Source organism: Pelodiscus sinensis, chromosome 15, assembly GCF_052426305.1.
Source record: "Pelodiscus sinensis isolate ZL-2025 chromosome 15, ASM5242630v1, whole genome shotgun sequence".
NCBI lineage: Eukaryota > Metazoa > Chordata > Testudines > Trionychidae > Pelodiscus > Pelodiscus sinensis.
Window position 1 is genome coordinate 18,582,723 of NC_143066.1, and position 19,427 is coordinate 18,602,149.

Here is a 19,427-nt window from a genome sequence, read left to right on the forward strand (position 1 = left end):
ATTCATGTGGGAAGAGTTCAAATGCTAGCAAGGTGAATACTGATCACAGATAACATAGAGAATGTATTTGCAAGAGAGCTTTCTCCTGGCATGATTACAAATAATAAAGGCTCCACACCTCAAATCTGATCAGGCAAGACCTATTGTCATCAGTGGGATTTTGTAAAGACTTTGTAAAAGCTGACTGAGGAACTCAGTTATTGGCCCAATGATAGGAATTTATGAACGAGCCAGCAAATCAGATTCACATAGAATCAGTTTTATTGCCAGGTAAGAAATTCATATTAATATAGTGAATACATATGTTTACAAATAAACATTCTTAAAAAACAAACAAACATTTTATCGTAGGAAGTATTATTGGTATCATAAACTCTGTAGTTGTTAACAAGTATTAACACAGGTTTACTTACAGAACATACAGTTACTAAAATTTTCCACATAAAATATGCTCAAGTTACACAAAAATCTGTGTGGATCAGAGTGCAGCTGAAGTGTGTATCTAAAGCATATGGATTAACAGCAACATTCCATATAGGGTCAAATTAAATTAGCCAGTTGTGAAAGCAATAAAAGTTAAAGGAATGACATGAGAGATTCAGGAGAGTATTAGTCCATGGGCTTTTTTTCTACTTCTCATGGGCATAAGACAGATGATCATTATTTTTTAAGTTTTTTACAGTTACAGACTAACATGGCTACCCCTCTGAAACTTTCATACAATATAGAAGCACACTTAGGGTATGTCTACACTTGTACCCTCGTTCGGACTAGGGATGCAAATGCAGACATTCGAAATTGCTAATGAAGCGGGGATTTAAATATCCTGTTCTTCATTAGCAAGATCTCGCCGGTGCGCTAGTTCGAATCACAGCTGATTCGAAAGTGAAAGTGCGCTCCGGGATGCATTAGTTCAAACCAAACCCTTTGGTTCGAACTAACATTACTCCTCAAAAAATTATTCCTCAAACCAAGGAGTTTGGTTTGAACTAACATGTCCCGGCACGCACTTTCACTTTCAAATCAGCTGTGATTCGAACTAGCGCTGGTGAGATCTTGCTAATGAAGAGCGGGATATTTAAATCCCCGCTTCATTAGCAAATGTGAATGCCTGCATTTGCATCCCTAGTCCGAACTAGGGTGTAAGTGTAGACATACCCTTACAGAGTGATGCCTGTATCATCAAGATGCAGATCAATCTTGAATCGGTTGGATAAATGATCTCCCCTGTTAGCCTCTTTTAAACTACTCTGCTCTTGCATCCTTGCAAAAATCTAAGAAGAAATACTGTCTGAATCGGCTGCATACAGTTCAGAAATCCCACTCTTGATTCATTTTGCAGTATACAGTTCTCAGACTCATGGAGCCTATCATGTCCTTTTACAGTATGAAACTAATCTCAAGGAAAACTGACAGCCAGTGAAAATGTAAATTGTATTGGGATGGTTAGTTTATGAGATGGCCCAATGACTTCCTTTGGGGGATGGCAGGGATTTTAGTGCATGATGAAAGTGAAAAGCAAATTGCACTGCTTGTTGTATCAAGCGCTTGCCACACAGTCTTAGTCTCATAACAATTATTCACTTCACTGTTGATGTGCACATATTTTATCATTCCAGGACTGCCAGCCTGCTAACTGTGCCAAATTCTGAAGTGGTTTTACTGATATCAAAAATGTATCCAAGTCATCAGAATCATGGTCTGGCAAGACCATGAGTCTGATTTTAAACCCAGATCCTTGTGACATCTGAGGCTAGTGCAGCAGCCTCCTAAATATCAAGCAAAGGGGGGAGGAACACCACTAACAAAAAGCAAACAAGAAAAAAGACAATATGCATGTAACATTTAATTGAACTTTGAAGGAGAACTACTGTGCCTAAAAGCAAATACAGAATGAAAGACTATAGGGGATTTTAGGTAGAAAAAGTATGATTTACTATCTGGGATGAGGGGCTAACTAAATATTCCTGACCTTGCAACCACTACATGGAGGTGAAACATGAATTTTCATTCTTGACAACAGAAGAGGGAAGAGAGGCTGGTGGGGATAGAACCCTTCTAATACTTTAATAAAACATGAGGAAATAAGCTTAAAAGAACACAGGTTCCACTTTGAGAAACAAGACTGTCATTGAACAATAGCAATACAGTAAAGGCACCACCCACGCTTATTTATTTTCAGTCTGAAGCAGTTGAATATAGGCAAAACATTTAGGTGAAGAAAAAGTCTTGACAGTCCGTAAAGTGAGAATTGTTACCTTCTGCTTGGAAAACAGGACTGAGAGGGAGTGGTTTTTCTGGTCCAGCCCCTGCCCTCCCAAATCCCCCACCCCATATTCTGTTATATAATACGTCTCTTATTTTGGAGGTTCCAAGAACTTTAAAACTAAACCAAAATTCAACAAAAATAAAAGCTTCTTGTGTTTGTTGTCCTTCTAGACTTTCTGCCAGCAAAAAAGTTGCCATATGCTTTTAACTGTAACAGTCTTCATAAGATTCACATGAAAGAGTCTTTTTTCGATTTTACTTTATTGGGTTTTTTTGCTCTTCCTAGAGTGATGGTATGAAAATACAATAATGTTAGGGCTGGTACCAAGTTATTTGCACTTGGGTTTTCACAGGTCTAGTGATTATTATTAGAAGTAGAATTTATACAAAATTCCTGACCAAACAATGTATTACAGTATATTGTTCTCTCTCATTGGCTCTCTGTTTCAAGGCAGGAACATAGTGTAAATGGTTTAAGCAGACATAAAGTTTCTCTAGATTGTGCTACTTCTCATCATGGATTTCAGTTTCAAGTAAAAAAAAATTTAGTCACAAGGGTTTGTTTCCAGTGTGAAATACAAATGGTGTTTCTAATTCAACCTTCAGTGTATTGCTGAATGGCATTAACCCACACTTTGCCTTACAATTGGCTTCATAGCAGGAATGTCCAAGTGGAAGTTCCTTTTTTTCTTGCTATCATTTTTTGCCTCTTTCAGTTATTCATGTGTTGTATACGCGTGTGTTTTGTTTTCAAGGAATCTTTTTGCTGAAAAGTAATCTCAGACAGTCACTTCTGTCTTGCTGTTAGTTATGAAATATGGCTGGGTGGGCAGATAGTGCTGGCTCCGTGTTGTCAGTGGGTCACTTACTGCTGGTTCTCCTGTGCCGGGCTTCCCCTTGTTTGCATATGTCTGCCGTCGGAGGGACTGGTCGCTGGGGTCCCAGGTTTTGTAGTTGGAGTTGTAAGATAATGGGTGTGTTTGCATCTTTGAGACTTTGGATTTCTGCCCATTCTGCCTGGTCATGCTATTGTCAGGCATATATGTTCTGTCTTCCTCTCTGCGCACTGGGTGCAGTGGCAGACTCCCCTTGGCAGCCAGGTCTGCAAGGTGTCGACGTTTAGAATAGAAGTCATCATTGACCTTGTCAGCTGTTTGATTTCAAAAGAGGGGGGAAAAAAGAAAAAGTGAGTTGAGCACTAGAAAATGTTAAATACCAATGCAGAGTGTATATAGTCCATCATGTATGAATGCATCTAGAAAAACACATCTTTCTATATGGGATTAAAAATATCTTTAAAAAGGTTTTGATAGGAAGATTAAAGTATTTTTTCCCCTTAGATCTTTATGGATATCAACAGCCTAAGTAATCATGGCTTCAATATAATACTTCAACAAGGTAAACTAGCCATACAAATGTTCCCCTACACCATACATTTTTGAAAATGACCAAAAGACCCCAATTTTTAAATCTCATTAAGGGCCTGTGCCAAAGCTCATAGAATTCAATGTGAGTCTTTCCATTGACTTCAGTGGGCTCTGGATCAAGCTCTAAAAATACTTGGCTCTGCAATCACCAACCACTCTGCATTCTCACTGTGTATCACAGAACAACAGGATTGGAAGAGTCCAAGGGCAGAATTTCGGGGGGGGGGGGAGGGTGTGTAGGGGGCGCAGAAGCTGTGCGTGCCGGGACATGGCTTGCTTTTCATTCAGTTCGCAGGATGCTAAGGCAGGGAAAGGAAAGTCCTTGCATTCCGTGCATGCCTCTCACATCTGGCTGGTGAAGGGAGCTTACCAGCCAGGTGTGAGAAGAATGCATGGAATGCAAGGGCTTTCCCCTCACTCCCTTAGCATCTGGGGAAGTGGATGAAGAGCAAGCCATGTCCCAGAGCGCACAGCTGCTGCACCCCCTACCCTCCCGATATTCCACCCTTGGAAGGGACTTTGAAAGATCATTTTATCCAGTCCCCTGTATTCATGGCAAAACTAAGTATTATCTAGACCAGGGGCTCTCAAACTTTGTGATACCACAACCCCCCTCTAAGTTGCTCTCGACCTCCTGGGAGGTCAGGACTCACAGGGTTTGAGAAACATGACAGGTGTTTGTCTAACCTGCTCTTAAAAATCTCCAATGGAGATTCCACAACCCCCTTAGACAATTTATTCCAGTGCTTAACCACTCTAACAGATAGGGAGCTTTTCCTAAAATCCAACCTAAACTTCCTTTGTTGCAATTTAAGCCCATTGCTTCTTTTCCTAGCCTCAGAAGTTAAGAAGAACAATTTTTCTCCCTCCTCCTTATAATGACCTTTTATGTTCTTGATAATGGGTTTCACATTCTCTCAGTCTTCTCTTGTCCAGACTAAACAAATCCAATGTTTTCAATCTTGCCACATAAGCCATGTTTTCTAGACCTTTAATCATTTTTATTTCTCTTCTTTGGACTTTCTCCACTTTTTCCAATCTCTCCTGAAATGTGGATCTCAGAATTGGACACTACAGGCAGTCCCCGGGTTACGTACAAGATAGGGACTGTAGGTTTGTTCTTAAGTTGAATTTGTATGTAAGTCGGAACTGGTACATATTGTAGGGGAAACTCTAGCCAAACATTTTTTTTAGTTTTGGATAGCATAGGGAAAGGTTAACTCCCCTCTAATGTTTGTTTTGCTGTCTGTTCCCCTGTTCAGAAGATTTCACATCTATTTCTGTCCCTGTGACAAACTCAGGACTAAAGGAGTAACTCATCAAATACCAAACAGCTCTGCACCATGCTTTGAGCTAATAGCTTTATTTCCACACACCACCCAGGGTTCTAGGAGGAGGGTCCTTTTTTTGCTAACACAATGAGGCCAGCACTTTGTTTGTTTTGGTGGAGTCTTTGTTTGCCCAGGGAGCCCAGCATGTATAGGGGGAGGAGGGGCGGAGGGGCTGCTTTTGTCTGCTGTTCGGCAGCCTGTTGCTCAGGGGAGGGGGTAGCCTGTTGCTGGCAGGGGGGGAGAGGGGAGGCGTGCAGGATGCGAGGCCGCGGGGGGGGGGCAGCGGGCGTGGGGAGGCACTTTTCCTCTGCCCGGCAGCTCTGCAGAACCCCAGTCGGAGCCGGCCCGAGGAGGAGGAGGATCCTAGGACCCAGGTGAGCGAGCCCCGGGAATGCTGCTGCGCATGTGCGGGAGTTGCCTCACCCCGTTCGTATCTAGGGATCCGACGTAAGTCGGAGCCACGTAAGTCGGGGACTGCCTGTATACTCAAGTTGAGGCCTAATCAGAGCAGAGTAGAATGGAAGAACTACTTCTCATGTTTTTTGTACAATACTCCTTCTAATACAGACAGTGTTACACTATTTAGCTGGTGATCCACTATGCTTTCCATGGTACTCCTTCCTACACAGTTACTTCCCATTTTGTGTGTGTGAAACTGACTGTTCCATCCTAAGTGGAGTACTTTGCATTTGTCCTTATTGAATTTCATCCTATTAACCTCAGACTATTTCTCCAGTTTGTCCAGATCATTTGAAATTTTAGTTCAACTCCAAAGCACTCGCAACCCCTCCCAGCTTGGCATTGTCCACAAACTTCAGAAATGTAGCTTCTCTATCATTATCTAAATTACGGTATGTCTACACTACCACCCTAGTTTGAACTAGGGTGGTAATGTAGGCAACCGGAGTTGCAAATGAAGCCTGGGATTTGAATTTCCCGGGCTTCATTTGCATAAAGCCGGGCGCCGCCATTTTTAAATGTCCGCTAGTGCGGACTCCGTACCACGCGGCTACATGCGGCACGGACTAGGTAGTTCGGACTAGGCTTCCTATTCCGAACTACCGTTACTCCTCGTAAAATGGCGGCGCCCGGCAAGATGCAAATGAAGCCCAGGAAATTCAAATCCCGGGCTTCATTTGCAACTCCGGTTGCCTACATTACCACCCTAGTTCGAACTAGGGTGGTAGTATAGACATACCCCCATTGATGAAGATATTGAATAGAACCAGACCCAGAACTGATCCTTGCAGAATCCATTTGTTATGCCCTTCCAGCATGACCGTGATCCACTGATATTATTTATCCAACCAGATATGCATCCACCTTTTAGTTGCTTCATTTATGTTATATTTCCCTAGGTGTTTGACCTTCTTACATCATGTGAGATTGTATCAAAAGCTTTACTAAAGTCAAGATATACCAAATCTACTTCCTCCTTCTCCACAAAGCCTGCTACCCTGTAAAAGAAAGCTATGAGGTTGGATTTGTTCTTGATAAATCCATACTGATTGTTACTAATCATCTTATTATCCTCTAGATGTTTGCAAACTGATTGCTTAATTATTTGCTCCATTATTTTTCCTGGTACAGAAGTTAAGCTGACTAGTCTAATTTCCTAGGTTGTCCCTATTTTCCTGATTAGAGACTGGCACTATATTTGTCCTTTTCCAGTCTTCTGGAATTTTCTGTATTTAATGATTTTTTAAAGATAATTGCTAATGGCTCAGTTATCTTTTAAGTCAGCTCCTTGAGTATTTTAGGAAGCATTTCATAAGGCCCTGCTGACTTGAAGACATATAATTTGTCTAAGTAATATTTAACTTGTTGTTTCCCTATTTTAGCCTCCGATACGACATCATTTTCACTGGCAGTTACTAAGCTAGGCGTCCAATCACCAACAACCTTCTTGGTGAAAACCAAAACAAAGAAGTCATTAAGCACCTCTTCCATTTCCACATTTTCTGTTATTATTTCCTTGAGTAAGTAATGGGCCTACCCTGTTCCTTGGTCTTCCTCTTGCTTTTAATGTATTTGTAGAATAGTTTTTGTTGTTCTTTATGCCTTTAGCTAGTTTGAACTCATTTTGTGCTTGGCCTATCTAATTTTGTCCTCACATCCTTGTGGGTATGTCTACACTACCACCCTAGTTACTTACGAGGAGTAACGGTAGTCCGCACTAGTGGACTTTTAAAAATGGCGGCGCCCAGCTTTATGCAAATGAAGCCCGGGAAATTCAAATCCCGGGCTTCATTTGCAACTCTGGTTGCCTACATTACCACCCTAGTTCGAACTAGGGTGGTAGTGTAGACATACCCTGTGTTACTTGTTATATTCATCCTTTGTAATTTGACCTAGATTTTTTTATAGATCATTGAAGATATCCTGGTTAAGCCAGTATGGTCTCTTCCCATACTCTTTTCTTTCATACACAGTGGAATAGTTTATGCTTGTACCTGTAATAATGTCTCTAAAAAACCTGCCAAATCTCTTGAATTGTTTTTCTCCTTAAACTTATTTCCCATGAGCTCTTGCCTACCAACGCCCTAAGTTTGCTAATGTCTGCTTTCTTGAAATCCATAGTCTCTATCCTACTATTACTTAGAATCATGAACTATCATTTTAGGATCAATGAGTAGTCCTATAGCACCTGAGGGTATGTCTACACTACAGTGCTAATTCGAACTAACTTAGTTCGAATTAGTTAATTCGAACTAAGCTAATTTGAACTAATGCATCTAGAACTAAAAACTAGTTCGAATTAGCATTTTGCTAATTCGAACTAGCATGTCCACATTAAGTGGACCCTGAAGCGGGGTTAAGGATGGCTGGAAGCAGTGCCAGCAGGGCATCAGATGAGGACTTAGAGCGTGGAGCTGCTGTCTCAGGCTAGCCGAGGGCTGTGCTTAAAGGGACCCGACCCCCACCCCGGACAGACAGTTCTCAGGGGTGTCCTGCTTGCAAAGCAGTCCTGTCTTGGAGTGCCCTGAGTGCCCACACTGGGCACATCACAGCACTCGGCCATCAGACCGGCTGCACTTGCCGCAGGCTGCCATCTGGGGAGAGGAGGGAATTGGGGGGCTGCAGGAGAGCTTCCACCCCCAGAAGCCCGCAGAGCCAGCCCAGTCCTCCCCATCGGGGGCTCGTACCCCATTCCTCCCTCACCTCCTTCCACTTACCCTTCCCTAGCCCCCCTTCCTCATGTACAAAATAAAGAAAACGTGTGGTCAAAAATAGAATCTCTCTTTATTGAACAAAACTGGGGGAGACTGGGAAAAGGAGGTGGGAGAGGGGAAGAGAGAGGGTGGGAGAGGGGAGGGCAACTAAAATGATCAGAGGTTTGGAACAGGTCCCATATGAAGAGAGGCTAAAGAGACTGGAATTTTTCAGTTTAGAAAAGAGAGACTGAAGGGGGATAGGATAGAGGTCTATAAAAGCATGAGTGGGGTGGAGAGGGTGCATTCAGAAAAGTTCTTCATTAGTTCCCATAATAGAAGGACTAGAGGACACCAAAGGAAAGGAATGGGTAGCAGGCTTCAAACCAGTAACAGAAAGTTGTTCTTCACAAAGCAAAGAGTCAACCTGTGGAACTCCTTGCTGCAGGAGGCTGTGAAGGCTACAACTAGAACAGAGTTTAAAGGGACGTGAGATCAAGTGATGGAGGTTGGGTCCATGGAGTGGTATTAGCCAGGGAGTAGGAGTGGTGTCCCTACCCAAAGTTTGTGGAAGGCTGGAGAGGGATGGCACGAGACAAATGGCTTGGTCACTGTCTTCGGTCCATCCCCTCCAGGGTCCCTAGGGTTGGCCGCTGTCAGCAGACAGGCTACTGGGCTAGATGGACCTTTGGTCTGACCCAGGACGGCCATTGTAAGCTCAGGCCTCAGGATCGGGGGTCTCAGTGGACCAACTTGATTTTCATGCACACCTGTTCCTGGGTGGCCAGGCTGGCAGCTCTCCTGCCCTAGACGGCCACTTTCCTGTGCCTAGTGCGGAGGTCGTGGATGAGGTCCACGATGTCCGCACTAGACCAGGCGGGTGCCTGCCTCTTGCGGTCCCGGGCAAGCTCCCGGGAGCCGCCAGCCTGGTCCTGGGAAGAGGGGGAGGGCTGGGGGGCATCGGGTGGCTGGCTCGAGCTGTGCCAGGTGCAGGGTCTGCTAGCTGGGTGCTGGCAGGCTTGCACCTGGCACGGGCATCATAGCCAGCTCTTGCCCCTTTAAGGGGTCCGGGGCCAGGAGGGGGGCATACGAGTTTCCCTGGTGTTGGCCAGAGTGGCCACCAGGGAAAGCTGGGGAGGGCTAGACTCCCACTAGTTCGAATTAAGGGGCTACACAGCCCTTAATTCGAACTAGTAAGTTCGAACTAGGATTAGTCCTTGTAGAATGAGGTTTACCTAGTTTGAACTAAGCGCTCCGCTAGTTCGAATTAAGTTCGAACTAGCGGAGCGCTAGTGTAGCGCCTATCAAAGTTAATTTGAACTAATGTCCGTTAGTTCGAATTAACTTTGTAGTGTAGACATACCCTAAGGGTACGTCTACACTACAACGTTAATTTGAACTAAGCTAATTCGAACTAACGCGTCTAGAACTAAAAACTAGTTCGAATTAGTGTTTTTCTAATTCGAACTAGCAAGTCCACATTGAGTGGACCCTGAACCGGGCTTAAGGATGGCTGGAAGCAGTGCCAGCAGGGCATCAGAGGAGGACATAGAGCGTGGAGATGCTATCTCAGGCTAGCCGAGGGCTGCGCTTAAAGGGTCCCGACCCCCACCCCGGACAGACAGTTCTAAGGGGTGCCCCGCTTGAAAACCAGTCCTGGCTTGGATTGCCCAGAGTACCCACACTGGGCACATCACAGCACTCAGCCATCAGCCCGGCTGCACTTGCCGCAGGCTGCCATCTGGGGAGAGGGGGCAATCGGGGGGCTGCAGGAGAGCTTCCACCCCCAGAAGCCCACAGAGCCAGCCCAGTCCTCCCCATCGGGGGCTCGTACCCTATTCCTCCCTCACCTCCTTCCACTTACCCTTCCCTAGCCCCCCTTCTTATTGATGTACAAAATAAAGATAACGTTTCTTCCAACATTAACTCTGTCTTTATTGAACAAAACTGGGGGAGACTGGGAAAAGGAGGTGGGAGAGGGGAAGAGAAAGGCTGGGAGAGGGGAGGGCAACTAACATGATCAGGGGTTGGGAACAGGTCCCATATGAAGAGAGGCTACAGAGACTGGGACTGTTCAGCTTAGAAAAGAGGAGATGGAGCGGGGACAGGATAGAGGTCTCTAAAAGCAGGGGTTGGCTGGAGAGGGTGCATTCAGAAAAGTTCTTCATGAGTTCCCATAAAGAAGGACTAGAGGACACCAAAGGAAAGGAATGGGTATCAGGCTTGAAACTAGTAAGAGAAAGTTGTTCTTCTTGACAAAGCAAATAGTTAACCTGTGGAACTCCTTGCTGCAGGAGGCTGTGAAGGCTACAACTAGAACAGAGTTTAAAGGGACGTGAGATCAAGTCATGGAGGTTGGCTCCATGGACTGGTATTAGCCAGGGGGTAGGAGTGGTGTCCCTACCCAAAGTTTGTGGAAGGCTGGAGAGGAATGGCACGAGACAAATGGCTTGGTCACTGTCTTCGGTCCATCCTCTCCAGGGTCCCTAGGGTTGGCCGCTGTCGGCAGACAGGCTACTGGGCTAGATGGACCTTTGGTCTGACCCAGGACGGCCATTGTAAGCTCAGGGCTCAGGGTCGGGGGTCTCAGTGGACCCCCTTTATTCTCTTGCACACCTGCTCCTGGGTGGCCAGGCTGGCAGCTCTCCTGCCCAAGCCGGCCACTTTCCTGTGCCTAGTGTGGAGATCGTGGACAAGGTCCACGATGTCCGCACTAGCCCAGGAAGGTGCCCGCCTCTTGCGGTCCAGGGCAAGCTCCCGGGAGCCGCCAGCCTTGTCCCGGGAGGAGGGGGTGGGCTGGGGGACATCGGGTGGGTGGCTCTGTGCCGTGCCAGGTGCAGGGTCTGCTGGCTGGGTGCTGGCAGGCTTGCAACTGGCACAGGCACCGTAGCCAGCCCGTGCCCCTTTAAGGGGTCCGGGGCCGGGAGGGGGGCATAGAGTTTCCCTGGTGTTGGCCAGAGTGGCCACCTGGGAAACCTGGGGAGGGCTAGCCTCCCACTAGTTCGAATTAAGGGGCTACACACCCCTTAATTCGAACTAGTAAGTTCGAACTAGGCTTAAGCCTTGTAAAATGAGGTTTTCCTAGTTCGAACTAAGCGCTCCGCTAGTTCGATTCAAATTCGAACTAGTGGAGCGCTAGTGTAGCGGCTATGAATGTTAGTTCGAACTAACGTCCGTTAGTTCGAACTAACGTTGTAGTGTAGACATACCCTTAGAGACTAACAAAAACATGTATAGTCTACCAGGAGCTTTCGGGGCAAAATTCACTTTCTCAGATGAGGAGATTAATGATCAGTTTCACACAAGGTGACTTCTACTTTCATTTTCTCAACCATTTTCTTTCTATTTATAAAAATTAAGTCTAGAACAGCCTCTCCACCCCCCCCCCCCCCCCCCGCCTCCCATGGGATGTTTATTTCTCCACTTTCTGAAATAATAATAGTCTCCAATACATCCCAAGAATATGTTGGACAATCTTTGCCCTGTTATGTTATTTTCCCAATAGATGTCTGGGTGGTTGAAGTCTCCTATCACCACCAAGTTCTGTGCTTTGAATTATTTTCTTGGTTGGTCAAAGAAAGCCTCATCAGCCTCTTCTTCTTTGTTAGAAGGTCTGTATAGATTCCCTATCATGACATCACCCTTGGTTCTATTATCCTCATATATATTGTTTGGTATCCCTTAAAAAAGCTATTGTCCATCCACATCTTCAGACAGACTCTGGACCAAAACTGCCCATCCCATAGAGAGGCAACCTGAAATTTCTACATGACTAACCCTGCAGAATTTACAAAATTATCTTCATAAAGGAAAGGAGTTGTGGAATTGGCAAAGGTGAAGTCTTCCAACCTCATGAAGCATGGCGATTCAAGAAGGAAAGCCCTAGTCCTGTAGAGGAGGTGCTGTTAACTACACGGATGCGTAGAAAACAGAGTTTTCACAGAGAACCCACAGAGGGGATTGAGCAGGAATCTATGCTGATTCAAACTATATGAAGTTCCACTTGGATAAAGGGTCAACAAGGATGATGCTATTGATAGTTGTGTACTGCTCCTTGACTCTACTTCAGCTCTGCCTTCAAAGTACCATGGAAGCACATCCCCTCAAAGCTAGACAGGAGGATCTTTTATGGAATCTCAGTGCAGAGACACAGCATGGTAGGCATGCTATTTCCCTTCTGTTTCCCTGACTTCACCTCCAAGATTTACCAGCTTTTCTCCCACTCCTCCATTTATGGAGGATACTCTTTGCTTTTTAAATGGTGAATCAGGAGCAAACTCTGGAGGGCTAGCTCTGCTGTTTGTTGTTTGAACACGTCACAAAAATACAAAACCATTTGTCACAATTTAACATAATAGCACACTTCTCAAGAGAGGCTGCTATAGGCAAAGATGAGATGCATTTGATACAGCAATGTTAAGAAGCAATGGAACCAAATACTTTGGGTTCCCCACTCTCACAAGCACTTTCTTAAATTAACTCAAATTCTGTTAAATTCTCTTAACATCATTCCGAAACAGTGCATGTGGCATACCATTTCATTATAGAGGGACTACAAGATTTACCCAGCATTGCTCAAGTGCTTCAGGGCAGGGGGCTGGGGTGTGTGGAGTGCAGGAGTTAGGTGGTTGAGAGGTGTGGGGGGGTGGGGCTCAGGGAAGTGGGTGGAAGTGCGGAAGTCAGGGTGAGAGGCTCCTGTCAGGGTGTAGGAGTATAGGAGTCAGGCAGAGGGTTAGGAGGTGTGGAGGGTATTGGGGACGGATGGCAGGAGCAGGAGTCAGGGCAGGGGGTGCTCCCTGGGCCGGCCTAGGGTGATAGAGGGGTGCTGCCAGGTCACTGGTTGTTCCCCAGGGCCAGCACAGGCTGGCAGGGGCTGTGCTGCCTGGCACACTGGAAGTGTTGCTCCACAGGACCAGCCTGGGGTGGGGGGCATGCTGCCTAACTGGCGGTATTCCTCCCTGGGGAAGGCCCTGGGCTGATGGAGTGGCGGTGGCAAACTTGATTGCTGCCACCTGTGTCATTCTGCAATATAACTGTCCGTGCTATCACAGCCCTCCCTTTCTGTTTGATGAGAAACACACACATTCCATGTACATCCCATTGTCCTGGAACACCCAAACCCTGATCTTGCTTTAAGTTAGGAGAAGAGGAAGCTGCTTACCAAATTTGGTGGTCCTAGCTCTGACCAGTTAGAAGGAGTTCTTGAACAAAAAGGCTCACAAATGGATGGACGGACACCACAGACAGATGCAAAAACTCTTTCAAATATATAGTAGATGTGAAGATATCAGCAAAACACCAATATTTAACAAGAGCGCTGATGACAAACTAAGCAAAGGGACTATATCCAAGATGTGATTACAATGAGTTGTGTGGATGTTGCAATTTAATGGATGTTTTTTATTTCAATACACAGTCAGGGCCACTTGCTCTATCATCTTTTCAATATAGCTTTATTTATTCTGTGCAGAATGTGCTTGCTGCCATGAATGGGTCCTTTGCATCTTCTTCTGTTTCTCTAAAGAGGGCAGATTTGACTTTGCTATGTTGTCCTTTGCACCAGCTCTAGATGTGCCTTAATGGATTATATCCCCTTTCCTTAAAGGTATAATATTCTTGGCCCCTTAGACAGACAGCAATCTTTCTGTAAAGACCAACACCCGTTTCTGCTACCCCAGCTGCCATGCCATTTCTTTGCACTTCTGCTGTTGGTGCTGATTCTGTTATGCTCTTTTCCTAAACATAACTAATTCTGAATTTAGCCTAAACAGTACTGAACGTTCATTCAGAGGGTGAAATTTACCCCTATGCAGAGGGCCAGCATGGAGGTAATGCACCACATCCATCCTCAAAATACGGCTTCAATGGTGCATCACGTTTGTACAGGCCCTCTGCACGGGGTGGAGTATACCCACAATGGTTGCTGCTCCTCATCTCATTATCTGTGTAATGGCCATACAAATAGGTTTTCTTTTTAAATTGTAGATTTCATCACAGAAGATGTATTTTCCCTTAGATGAACTGAAATTGCTTAGGAAGGAGACTATACTGTAAAATTAGGCTTTACATTCCTTGCATATCTCCATCTTCTCTCATTAAACTGGCAACTGAAATTTTTCTATAATGCACAGGTGCAGTAAAAAAATGTGTCTTCCCTTTTAATTAAAACACAATGTAGATAATAGTCTGTTCTAATTTCAATACACAATATGCGAATGCAATTACTGATAAAGTTGTAATATATTACCAAGATGACTTGCTAGAATTTTCTTTCCTTTACAAATCCGTGATCTAAACAACTAAAGAACTTACATCTACTTTGTTTATGAATGACTTTTGTGGATAAGCAGTGGAGTCAACAGCCACACTGGGTCCCTGGAATGGGGGGAAGGGGTGCAGCTTTGCCCTCCCAGAAAGGATGAGGCCTTTGGTGGAAGTAGCAAAGGCAGCAGGCAGCCAACCCTCAGCATCACCCACCAGCCCTTAGAGCTATGTGCAGCATTCCAGCTGTGATTTAAAGGCTCAGGGCAGTAGCAGCGATAGCTGGGAGCACTGGGCCCTTTAGAATAGCTGGACCCTGGGGCAGTTGCTCCCTTTGCCCCGCCTTGTCAGCAGGCCTGTGGATTGTTCTTTTTATTGCAAAAGAGTGTTTGTTGGAAAACACTTCTCTCACCTGCAATTTCACACTGATGGATACACAGTCCCTCTTATTAGCTTTTTGGTGAGTACTTGTGCTAGCAAGTATATATTTGAACCAGATACATCTGTGAGTCATATTGGTCGATCTGAATCGGTCAATCAGGGAGCAGGAATCACTACCATATGACTTAAAGCACACAAGTTTAAATCATTTTAAATCAATCTAATTAAAAAGCTTCACACTTCCAATGTAATAAACATTCCCTGTTTGAATTAAGATAAACTGATTTACATGTGGATTCAATTATGGGTTTTGATCAGAGGCGATTAGTGAGGGGGGGAGGGGTCCAGAGGGCCACTGGCCATGTGATCTCCCTGGTCCCAGGAAGAGCTGGGATAAACCCCCTCTATTCGAGGTCCACTTCTCATCCCTTCTCTGCCCATCCCTGCCTTTGCTCTGCCCTTTCCTGCCTCTTCCCAACACTTGCTCCATCCCACCTCCTCTCCCAACTGAGGTAGCTCAGGGGACTAGCTGGTGCTGTCAACAGAGGTCCAGCCACTCTCCGAACTCACCAGCAGCGGGGAAGAAGTGAAGCAACACATCCCGTTTGCTCTGCTCCGTTTCCCTCCAGTGTGTCTTGCCCCCTCCCTCCATGAGAACAAAGTGAATTGGGGTATGTTGCACCACTTTCCCCATCACTGGCGGTGAGTGGGGGACGGCTGGACCAACGTTCCCTCTAATCTTTTTCATCCATGTGCGGAACAAATTTTTCTACTGGTGCAAACCCTAGCTGTGGGCACTCTGCTAATCACCTGGGCGAAATTGAATCTCTCCTGAGTGGCCACATGCATACACAACTTACAGGGAATGTTGGGCCAGACCTCTGCTATAGGTGCCAAGTTCCACCCTGCCCTGCTAGCCCTCCTGCTGGCTTCTGGGCAGCCCCTTCACCCATGGTATTTTGGGAGGCACGTGACTCCTTGTATTCCCCCACATCATTCCTGGTTTGGATCCATTTACCTAGATCTATTTAGTTAAACTGATGCAATTTCTCTCATATAGCCAATGCCTTAGGTGGTCAATTACAACATAAGTAAAGAATTATGAAGAGTAAATGATCAAAGTAATAATCATGACACAGCTTATGAGCAATCCATTTGCTGAAAGTGTTTTCAAAGGCAATTGGTTAAATAATATTTAACATATGAATAAAATCTATATCTATACGTAAATAACAAATGAACAGAAAACAGAGGCAAACATCACTGAGGGCTGCATTGCCGTAGACTTATTCACAATAACTTAAATTCTTAGTACTTCCACTTAAGTAAGTAGTAGTACCTTTGAAATAAAGGGTTTCTAAACGGGAGCCATGATTATCAGAAATCTGCCCGGGTATGTCTACACTACAAAGTTAATTCGAACTAACAGACGTTAGTTCGAATTAACTTTGATAGGCGCTACAAATGCAAACCGCTAGTTCGAACTTAATTCGAACTAGCGGTGCACTTAATTCGAACTAGGTAAACCTCATTCTACGAGGACTAACGCCTAGTTCGAATTAACTAGTTCGAATTAAGGGCTGTATAGCCACTTAATTCGAACTAGTGGGAGGGTAGCCCTCCCCAGCTTTCCCTGGTGGCCACTCTGGGCACCACCAGGGAAACTCTTCTGCCCCCCTCCACGACCTCCGCACTAGGCACAGGAAAGTGGCCGTCTAGGGCAGGATAGCTGCCAGCCTGGCCACCCAGGAGCAGGTTGGCATGAAAATCAAGGTGGTCCAGTGAGATCCCCGACCCTGAGCCGTACTGGGTCAGACCAAAGGTCCATCTAGCCCAGTAGCCTGTCTGCCGACAGCAGCCAACACTAGGTACCCTGGAGGGGATGGACCGAAGACAATGACCAAGCCATTTGTCTCGTGCCATCCATCTCCAGCCTACCACAAACAGAGGCCAGGGACACCATTACTACTCCCTGGCTAATACCACCCCATGGAGCCAACCTCCATCACTTTATCTCACTTCTCTTTAAACTCTGTTCTAGTTGTAGCCTTCACAGCCTCCTGCAGCAAGGAGTTCCACAGGTTGACTATTTGCTTTGTGAAGAAGAACTTTCTGTTGTTAGTTTGAAGCCTGCTACCCATTCATTTCATTTGGTGTCCTTTAGTCCTTCTATTATGGGAACTAATGAAGAACTTTTCTTTATGCACCCTCTCCACACTACTCATGCTATTATAGATCTCTATCATATCCCCCCTCAGTCTCCTCTTTTCTAAGCTGAGAAGTCCCAGTCTCTTTAGCCTCTCTTCATATAGGACCTGTTCCAAACCCTGATCATTTTAGTTGCCCTCCCCTCTTCCACCCTCTCTCTTCCCCTCTCCCACCTTCTTTTCCCAGTCTCCCCGAGTTTTGTTCAATAAAGAGAGTTTCTATTTTTGAACACACATGTCCTTTATTTTGTACATCAGGAAGGGGGGCTAGGGAGGGGTAAGTGGAAGGAGGTGAGGGAGGAATGGGGTACGAGCCCCCGATGGGGAGGACTGGGCTGGCTCTGCGGGCTCCTCGGGGTGGAAACTCTCCTGAAGCCCCTTGATTGACCCCCCCTTCGGATGGCAGCCTGCGGCAAGTGCAGCCGGGCTGATGGCCGAGTGCTGTGATGTGCCGAGTGTGGACACTCAGGGCACTCCAAGACAGGACTGCTTTGCAAGCGGGAAACCCCTGAGAACTGTCTGTCCGGGGTGGGGATCGGTTCCCTTTAAGCACAGCCCTCGGCTAGCCTGAGACAGCAGCTCCACACTCTAAGTCCTCATCTGATGCCCTGCTGGCACTGCTTCTGGCCAGCCTTAACCTCAGTTCAGGGTCCACTCAGTGTGGACATGCTAGTTCGAATTAGCAAAACGCTAGTTCGAACTAGTTTTTAAGTCTAGATGAGCTAATTCGAATTAGCCTAGTTGGAATTAACTAATTCGAACTAAGTTAGTTCGAATTAGTGCTGTAGTGTAGACATACCCCCCCTGAATAACTGTGTTCTCTTTGAATACTTTCCCCAGATCCAGTTTTAGGTATTATTCCAGTGGGTTGATCTAAGGCTAATATTACCCACTTCCAGATCTTCCTTAGCTTAGCAAAATGTGTCCCTAAAAGCCTATCTTAATCCCTAGTTTTCTTTTTCTTCATACTCCTTTTGTTGGTCATTTTTTTCATGCTGCAGCAGCACCTGCATTCAGAGTCTGTCAGATATGAAATGTATTACCCAGTGCTCTAATATATATTGAGATAAATATTCTCATACAACAGTAAATTGTGTTACCGTTTTAGCCCTAATAATTCAGTTGTTTAATATAAAACAGGCTTCCACTGTGAAAGCTAGAGGTGGGGAGAACAAAGCCTAGAAAATACTACGCATAAGGAAGTGCGTGGCAATTTTATTTTGCTCTTATACAAAGTTATATGTTTTCTTTGTACAATTTGCAGCTATGTTATTGGTTGAACATAAAGGACAAATTAGGTTCCGCAAATACAGTTCTATTTTATTAAGTATTTCAACTAACTAAATCCAGAGAGACTTTCTAGAATTTTGCAGAACTAATGGCTGGAAATCTGAGAATCAAGCTAATAGCAAAGCTTCAATTTGCAAATGTTAGCCTGTGAGTTCTAAATGGGGAAAATTGGGAGCACTGGGGAATGACTACATTTGATTTGCTTTGGGCTGCTGTGATAGCATGGGAAAGTTGGCATTTGAACCAGTACTAATCAAATAAACCACTCCTGGATGTCCACTGAGAGATTCCCACCTGTGCCTAACTCTTTGATTTTGTAAAGAAGCCTTAGGAAGCTACCTAGGATTCTCACTTTTTCGATTTTCTTTCATCATGGCCCATTGTACATATGTCAAATGATAGCTTCTGCTATACACTGTGAAAGACTGAAAGGCACCCAAAAATTACTCTTGGTTCCACTTTTGACAAAATTTAGAGCTTTCACGGATGTTCTTTATGTTGTGAGATCTGCAAAGCCGTGGCTTATGCAGTTTATGCTAGAGCTAGAGCTACTATTCACTTCCTGTACAACTCTGAAAGCTTAAATCCTTTATGTCATTTCTCAGTTTTTAGCCCTTTTTGAAAGCATTCTAGAATGTCCTTCAAGGAAGATGAATGACTGTATTTTTGTTCTTGGCTGCTATGTAAACAGTATGAAATTTCCATCTATATTAAATCTTCTCGTTCACCTATCATTATCAATATGATCAGTGTTGATAACATCTTTTGATAGTGAAGAAATGCTGAAATGAATGCCTGCATATATGGGGAAAATGTGTATTGTGCTCTGTTCCTCCCACTCATACTTCAATAACTCAAAAACAACTGAATAACTTTTGATCAAACTTTCCAAAGATGGTTTACCTTTTCATTGAAACCAAACAGCCAAATTTTAAGAAACAAAACAATGTATTTAAGAGAGTTGTGAGCAGTTCGAAAGATGAAATTAGCATTAGACGGGGGTTGGGTTCAAATTATCTGACAGAACAAGTTGGCATCAAAAAATTCTGATTGAGCAAAATCAAAACATATTTCAGGAATGGATTAATGTTGACATTTTCAAAAAATTTT

At 44.8% G+C, this 19,427-nt stretch overlaps 1 protein-coding gene across 2 annotated transcripts in view; it reads right to left on the reverse strand.

Annotated features, from left to right (window-relative positions):
• Positions 1 to 244: 244 nt before the first annotated feature.
• SHISA9 (shisa family member 9) overlaps positions 245 to 19,427 on the reverse strand; it is a 350,588-nt gene continuing 331,405 nt past the window's right edge. For both annotated transcript variants that reach the window (XM_089782295.1, XM_006131457.5), the window contains one exon: positions 245 to 3,418. In XM_089782295.1, coding sequence (XP_089638421.1) covers positions 3,048 to 3,418 — 371 coding nt within the window. In that variant the 3' untranslated portion in view covers positions 245 to 3,047. The remainder of the gene's footprint in view (positions 3,419 to 19,427) is intronic.